General features: G+C 35.9%; 1 protein-coding gene across 2 annotated transcripts in view; it reads left to right on the top strand.

The window, feature by feature from the left end:
- Window positions 1–6,408: 6,408 nt before the first annotated feature.
- Window positions 6,409–8,785, top strand: part of LOC107039699 (anosmin-1) — a 7,866-nt gene continuing 5,489 nt past the window's right edge. For both annotated transcript variants that reach the window (XM_015259460.1, XM_015259465.1), the window contains exons 1-2: window positions 6,409–6,521; window positions 6,624–6,751. In XM_015259460.1, the coding sequence (XP_015114946.1) occupies window positions 6,500–6,521; window positions 6,624–6,751 (150 nt within the window). In that variant the 5' untranslated portion in view covers window positions 6,409–6,499. The remainder of the gene's footprint in view (window positions 6,522–6,623; window positions 6,752–8,785) is intronic.

Here is an 8,785-nt window from a genome sequence, read left to right as displayed (position 1 = left end):
TTTTGTTGATAATAAAGAATAAGACTAAAATAATAAAATAAAAGAGAAAAACGAAGGAAAGAAGAACGAAGAAGAGGAAAACTAATAGTGATTAATGCAATAATAAAATAAGAGGAAATTAATTTAGAAAATTGAGGGAAGGATCGTCTCGGGGAAATAAATTTTCGTTTTTCAAGGAAAATTTTTTCAAGTACTACTTATGGCATGCTTTTTCCTCGTGAGGGAAAAAAATCTACTTGAATTGAGTATATTTTTCAATTCGAGGATGATTATTTCGTATCGGCCTGGGTTGTACCAAGCGCTCTCAAGTGTAATATAAGGGTGAGACACTAAGTGTGAGAATATAAGGGTCAAAAAGTGGAGATTAAAAAATGAGGGTCGGAATATTAGAGTCAAAAGCTGAGGGCCTGAATGTAAAGGTGAAGGAATGAGGGTCAGAATGTGAGGGTTAAAAAAAGAGGGTCAGAATATTAGGATCAAAAAATTAGGGTCAGAATATAAAAGTAAAAAAGTGGATGTCAGGCAATGAGAGTCATATAAGGGCTCAAAACGGTGATCAAGCATAATATATGACTTATTCTTAGACCCTCATCGCCTGACACCCACTTTTTTTACTTTTATATTCTGACCCTAAGGTTTTGACCCTAATATTCTGATCCTCATTTATTAACCTCCACTTTTGGCCCCTTATATTCTGACAATTAGTGCCTGACCCTTATATTAAGGACAAGCCCTCTTATTACTTAAGAGGGCTTGCTACGACCCGTCCTGATACAAAATAAAAGTCTTCGAATTGAAATGCCCATCCCCCTATTGAGTATAAAATATACTTGATTCAAGTGTATTTTATACTCAATGCAGGTGTATTTTTTTCTTGCTCAAATATTATTTATAAAATTGGTAATCGTATTGAAAAATTATTTTAAAAATCATTACGTTGGGAATTTTTCAATGTTCAATTTTGGATAACAAAATAAAATCAAATAAATGTAACGGAATTAATTCCAAAAAATTCAAGAGTGTTAATTCAACTAATCATTGAAATTGTCAGAGAATATTTTGACTTCTCATGAGTTAATTTCAGGGATTGCCGATGTGACACTCCAAGCGTACGCACATCGTCATGGTACATTGGACACTGGAGAATCTGGAGGCTGTTGGCGTCCACGAGCCAAACCAATTGCCCTCACCATCGCCTGTTTAATAATTTTGTCCCTTGCTGTGTATTGGTTGATCGTCGGACCGATCTACGAGAGCCAGAGAAACTCAGGGCGAAGTGCTAGGGGCGAGAGGAATTGTGATGGATAAAGTGCATTTTTTTATTTACATTAAGAATAAAAAGAGAGCAAAATAAAATTGTGACATCTCCATTTATTCATCGTTTTGTATTTTAATTTGTAATTTATGATTTTTTTATTGTTCATCGTGTGATTGAATGTTAGATTTGTATCGGATTAATAAAAAATATTGATAAACATTTTGGCCCCCCCGAGTGCTTTTTGTAAATTAAATTCCTTTAAACATTTGCAATTGCACATCAGAAATTCTATTCAAATTAATCTGAATTATTTAGGAAACATTTACAAAGCCTGGAAAGAATTATAAAAAAAAAATTTTCTTTTCGTATACCCTTTCGGGTCTTTCCGATTTGTTCCCTTCCCACCCCCCAACCCCCTGTACCGCATTCGCTGAAGGACAAGAGAAAAGCTCATTTGAGGGAAAAACCTGCCCAGGTACAGTCGTCTCTTGCGAGACTCCCGCTCGACAATGAAACCGTGAGATTTAGTGTTACAAATTTTGGCCCCCCTAGCCGGGAATCGAACCCGGGTCTCCCGCATGCCAATCCCACACTCGAACCACACAGCCACCGCCGTCGGTCTATAAGAAGTATAATTTTCAAAAATTACAATTTCTCATTATTTTATATAAATTTTTTGGAAAAAGAACAGACTTTTTAATTTTTTCAATTTTCAAAATGTTTTATTGCAAAAAATTTCTTTGATATTTAAAATAGAAATTGAAGACGTTTTCAGTAAAAAAAATATGAAAGAATACGTAAATAATAATTTTGGCCCAAATCAGGAAGTCAAAAGCGCAAATTTACATGGAATAAATGAAAAATGACATTTGTGTTCAAATGAGCCGAAAGTTTCATAGAGATCATGCAGATGGAGTGGAATCATGTGCATTAGTACGTGCAAAGTACAGTGATACACTGAATCCATACTCCTGAGATTGGAGTGGAAACTGAGAGATCTCGCATTACAGTGTTGGAGACCCAGTGAGAAGGAATGTTTGTTCGGGTTAAAGTACTGAGTCATGGCCAGTTATAGTGCGTACGCTAAACAAAAGAACTCGTGAACAGTATGAATTTACATTAGGGTTCAATGCCACGATTTCGCACTAGATTTCGTACTCTCATTACACCTACCGCGGAGTCCCAAAAATTCATGAATAAAAATGGGGACTTTATCTTCATTCAAAGTCATCACTGAATCACGTAAGAACAAGTTTAAAAAATTCGAGATAGACTCGTTCCATTAGTGTTTTTTCTACAAAGATTCTTTGGCATCAATTTTATCAATTTTTTCTTCGTTTTTTTGAAATTGAAAAAAAACACAAGCAGGAAATTGCTCTTGTATTGCGTATAGTACCGTTAGTCTTGCGAATAAATTAGCAATATGCTTTCGAATGGTTAGTTTGCACATCATTTCCTTCTGTCATGCATAATTCATTGTTCATTTCATTTTATTAAGGATGTATTACACCCTTTTCACCAAAAGTCATATTTTTTTAATTTTTCTGGTAAATTGTTGATCGGATTGACGTGAAAAAATATATCGTTTTTGCGTTTTATCATTACTTAATGACTCACAAAATTTCATGACTGTGATGCAATCATTTTCCTCCGAGTTTTCTAAAAGTTTTCGGAATTTCACAAAACTTTAGAAAAAATGCAGGAAAATGATTGCACTACTATGAAACTTCGTGAGTCAGTCGATAATGATAAAACGCAAAAACGGTATATTATTTCGCGTCAATCCGATTAATAATTTCCTAGAAAAATGAAAAAAACGTGAATTTTGGCCGAAAGGGTGTAGTACATCCTTGCATTGAATAAAATTTCTTTTTAACTAATTTTGTCAGATTTTCAACTTAGTTGAATGTTATCGTCATCATTATTCTTATTATCCCTTTCTTCTACACAACAGAATGTCTTTTTTACGGTTCTATCTCTCCCCTCAGCCCTTCGATAAAATGTTAATAGAAAATTTTATTTATACATACTTGAATGAATTTGAAACATCACATTTGAAGAAACATATCAGAAAGCTCACGTTCAGGGAAATTGATGAAAAATTCGAAATTTTCAAAAATCATCATAAAAATCAAATCAATCAATATAGCTATCGTAATCATGTAGTAACTTCGAATTAATGGCATCAAATCAAACATTTTAAGCTATGATTGAATTCATTTGAAGCATGATATTCAAATATATTCCCGGAATTCCGATTTTCAAAAAATACAAAATTTTTGCAAATCTTCAAATAAATCAAAATAACGATTATTGCTATCGCCTTCATCTTCGAACTCGGTCAAAAGGACATCCAAATAAATTTTTTAAGCCATCATTCAATCCATTCAGAACAATTTTTTTAGTTACCGTGGGACAACCGATTTTCAAAAAATTCCAAAATTAAAAAAACTAATCGATGAATTCAATTTTAATTAGCGCCGATTGATAGGGTTCAACAATCCCTATATTTGAAAAAAAAAGATTTAATTCCATCCATTTGGAAGCGAAAAATTCAGAAATGTACTTGGGGATTTAGAATTGATTTCCGTAAAAAACAATTAATGATACCCTTAAGGTGATGAGTACTCCAGGAATTGGGAGTGGATGGAATAAGATATGATAGATACAACACATGAAGGAAGTGTGATAGAATCAAATTCGGAGTAAAAATTGTGACTAATTCTCTCGGAATTACTGAAATAAAGCACTGACAATGAAATTTCCTCGTCGAATCGAACATTGACAGAGTCTATTCACTGATAATGAATTAGTAACAGGCAAAAACAAGGACAATAGTCGATTAATGCTCTGAAAAGAGGGGCCGAATCCGATAGCTAACCATCGGGTTGTAAAGTTAGCGTTTTAATGGCCTCTGGTGTCTGGCCATAAAAGAGTCATAAAATTTCAGTTAAAAAACAGAGTTATTTATGTGGAATTATAAAATATATTTATATCCGATAGAATGCACTGGACCGAGAGCAACGCCTCATCGAAGAATTTACACCCTTCGACATTCGACAATTTAGCGAAATTGAATGTTGCATTGGAAGTCTCATGTAGAATATGAAGAATGATATTTGGTAATCGAAGTTTTTATAATGCAGATGAAAAACTTCGCGCAAAAATCAGGAGAATTTTATCTTTCTGCACAACTTTCTCTATTGAATTTTTATAGGAATTCCATGACATGAATTTTCTAAGTTCTTTTCACTTTATTTTTCTTCTCTTTTTTTTTTCTTCTCGTAACGGGCGAATAACCGTTTTTAATAGAAATTTTCAATAGAATGGGCCAAAAACAAATAGAAAATGCAATAGAAATACTTCAGAATTTTCCAGCAAATTTTCTAAGTTATCCGCGCATGGCGTGGAATTGAGCCTTCAACTTCTCGAATAAAATAATTTTTTCCATATTTATTGTACGGTATTTTAGGACACTGGTGAGAAAAAGCTCCTTTGCTCGTGAAGCGTGCAAAAAAGTGTCCTTTTTCACTTGTATAATAAAACGTGTTACCCTCCCAAGGGGCGAAGAACACTTTTCTCACGAGTGTCGACCCCTATTTTTCACCACAATGTGTGGAAAGTGAGATTTTGCGCGCAAATGATCAAAAAGTAATTGTTGTCGACCTGTAATCCTCACATTCGTGAAGGCTGATGTGGAAGTCAACAGTCACAGTCTCACATATATCGTACGATACTTTATGATGCTGATGAGAAAAAGGCGGTTCTTTATGCGCGAAGTGTGCAAAAAAGTGTCGTTTTTCATTTGTATCATAATAGCTATTCTCGTCACAAGGCTGAAAAAAAAAAATTTCTGACTGAGGCGAAGGCGAGAAACGCAATCACACTCGTCAGAAAAGTTGTTTTTTTGACTTGTGTCAGAAAAATAACTTCCGCTAACAGCGTTTGGCGAACACGAACTGCTCGTAAACCGACGTTTTATGAACAATATGATGAAAATAGTATATTGTCTTACAATTGCGTAAAGCTTCCCTTTTTTACACACACATATAAAATATCTTTTTTTTTGTGGAATCTGCTGAATTCACTGTTTGGAACGGAAGGGGGGGGGGCAAATGTGGTTGTTTTTCTGCACGAGTGCATGAAGTTCAAGAGCGTGCGTAAAGTGAATTTTGAGTGCGCAAAGCATTCTTTACGCACGCCGTGTGGAAAACAACCGCTTTACGCACACTAAGCCGTTCCGAAAAGTGCACTTTTGAGGCGGATATCACAAAATAGTATATTTCGGAACGAGTGCAAAAAAGTGTTATAATCCCACGAGCTAAAAAACATTTTTTCACGAGTTACGAACAATATTTTTCATCACAATGTGGCGGAAATTGGACTTTTAGGCACGCGGAGCGTGCCGAAAAGTTCACTTTTCGTCACAGCGTGATGAAATAGTATATTTCGATACAAGTGCGACGGGGTGGTAACGAGTGTGAAATTGGCGGCCCGAGGCGAAACTGAGGGCTGCCAATCACACGAGTTAAAACACCCCGTCGCAGGTGTATCCGAACTATATTTTTTGTTAGTGATGTTACGTTCAGCGAGTGCCGAACTGTGCCATTTTTCGTTTACTAGTAAACGAAAAGGCACTTTATGTCATTAGGCCCGATAAACCGCGATTCTAACCTCGCTTTGCTCAGTTAGATCGCGGTTTTCGGGCCCAACGACATAAAATAGCGTATATCACACGGCGATGAAAGCATTATCTGGCGAATGTGGCTTTATAATCCGAGCCGAAGGCGATAATACTTTTATCGCCTAATGACATAATATACTATTTCGACACGGGGTGAACGTAGCAGCAGTGACAAAAAAGTGTTTTATGCATTCGTTTCAGAAAATACCATTCTCAATTTCCCATAAACAGCATCAAATAAATTATCTTGTTACGCATGAAACAACTGCGATGATCTGTTTATACTCCTTAAAACGCCGGATGGTGGTGATGGGGCAGAGCACAGGGTCGCTGGGTGGTGGTAACGATGATGTGGGCCGTTCGGGGCCGTCCGGGTCCGTTGGAGAGGTAGGAGAGGCTGGAGGCAAGGATCGACCGGTCAGAAAAGTCAACTCGATCGCCAGTTTTGAACGCATCGAGTCGATAGGCGCCAGCCTGACCACGCGAATCCTCAGCTTCCTACACAATTTCTAAATCGCCCAGCAATATATCCGTAGAAAGTGTCATTTCATCGTGTCATGGTAGCCGGGAAGAGCAAGAGTACGTAATTAATTTAAATCAATAGATTTTCAATTACCATCTGAACCAATCCAAAGCGACGATCCCTTCATTGTAATCTTTTTAAATCAATTTCTTAATCAGAATGGTGGGTTTGGTGGATCATTATTCCCAGCTGTTTTGCGTCTTGGATGAAGTACATCGAAGAGTATGATCCAATCAATGTGGCAAGGTGCGATGCCAAGTGCGATGGATACTCACCAATTGATGAGGTACCGATATTTTCGCATCAATACTTCAAGATAAATTGATTTTCTAAAGTCTAATCTTCATTCTCCATTACATTTTCCTCTCTTACTTCAATTAATAGTGGACGGGGCAAAATGGGCCAGTCGAAGTCTTCAATATCTTACGAATAAATGAGAGCAATTCAATAAACTTCATTGACATTTAAAACGTGGAGAAATATTTTTTAAATAGTTCGTTTTCCAAAAAAATTTTTTTTTCAAAACTTTAAAATGAGTTTTTTTTTAAATCGTACAATTTAATATCGGTATATTATAGCGAGATTGTCTCTTCAATTACCTCGCAAAATATAAAATTAACAGTTGATCAATACAAATTGAATGAAACGACAAAAATAAAATCATTCATTCCTAAACCCCCGGATTTAATTTCCTCACCGCATTACGTAATAAAAAAAATTATTTTTTGTTCCACAAAAAAGGTACAATAAAATTGAAAAAAAACGGCAAACCCGAGGAGAAATAAAAAAGTAATCGCTCCCTTAGCATTATCGAAAAACAGGTTTCCATGCGTGAATTGTAAAATAAGGAAAGGAAGGGGGCGCGCATGAGATGTAGCAAAAAAAAAAACAAAACAAAGAAGTTTGAGAGAGAAAAAAGGAAACGATGAGAAGGTGGACCTTTGCTCACTTTATTTTATTTCGAGGAAGCCAAGTTTTACGTTGTACCTCCCGCGTGTTCCATCGGGGCTCTTGGTCTTTTTGAGAGTACTTCCACTATAAAAAGTAGGCCAATAAGTAAGCGAACCTGTTTCTTAGCCCGAGTCAGTGCGATTTATGCGCTTCCCATTGCGATTTCTGTTGAGAAGTTCATGGTTTAAAGATTCAGCTGGAGCGTGATAGTAAAATCCCTGTGAAGGATTGAAGAAGCAGGAAGCGATAGCCAAAGTGCATTGACCTTGGGTCATGCGTGAAAAAATGTTGATAGGATGTAAAATATGTCAGCAGAGATGATGAGACGATTAGAATAAGTAGATGTTCGAAAAAAGTTCATTGAAAAACGTAGCGAATTCGCGAGGAAATTCGATTGGTTTTCTGGTGAACTTTCTGTTAGTTTTTGGCGGGTCCTGTTGAATAATTCGGCAGCTGTTCTGCGTGTTTTTTTTCAGTAAAAATGTTCGATGGAAATGTTATGTTATAACAATTTTTTTGTAATAGAATTCTATTTTTCTATATAACTTGTTCTATTACGTTATTTTCGATAGTTTCCTCGGCTCAAATTTTCTAACTTTTTTTGTTTGATTTTCTTGACGAAAACAAAAAAGAAAAATAGAATGAAAAATATCAGGAAATTTGAGGAAATTCTATAGAAAGTATCTCAATAGAATTAGTGGTATAGAAAAACCGAATTCTATTGACTTTTTTTGTAGAATATTTTCTATTGAACACTGGAGGGCTTCGCCAATTGCTCACTTCGCTCACCAAACCCGCGGAGTTCCGCCTTCTCGCTCGCTTCGCTTGCTCCCCCCAATCTTATAGGGTCTGTTGAGGTATTCGTATGATATATAAAACAATGATAGACTGAATTATCTCCTGTGAAAAAATTTTACAGAAAAACCGAGTCAATTCGCTAGACAATTCTATTGGGTTTCGATTGAGCTTTCTATTAGTTTTTGGCCAATTGTATTGAAATATTCAACTAAAAATATATATAAATGTATAGAAAAGTCAATAGAATTCGATTTTTTATACAACTTTTTTTGTTGAGAAATTTTTATTTTCTATAGAATTTCCTCGGCTCAAATTTTCTAAGTTTTTCTATTTAATTTTCTTAATGGAAAGAAAACAAATAGAATGAAACAAACTTGGGAAATTTGAGCGGAGGAAATTCTATACAAACTATTTCAATAGCATTAGTGGTATAGAAAAACCGAATTTTATTGACTTTTTCTACAGAATATTTTCTATTGAACAGCAGGGGACTTCCCGTCGCCCCCGGCACGCTGCGATAACCAACCGAGGGGGCTGAGCCCCCCCGCTCGCTTTGCTCGCTCCCCCCCCC

Source organism: Diachasma alloeum, unplaced genomic scaffold (genome assembly GCF_001412515.2).
Source record: "Diachasma alloeum isolate Michigan unplaced genomic scaffold, Dall2.0 Dall_scaffold_00178, whole genome shotgun sequence".
In the NCBI taxonomy this organism is placed as follows: Eukaryota; Metazoa; Arthropoda; class Insecta; order Hymenoptera; family Braconidae; genus Diachasma; species Diachasma alloeum.
This window is presented reverse-complemented; position numbering and strand designations above follow the sequence as displayed.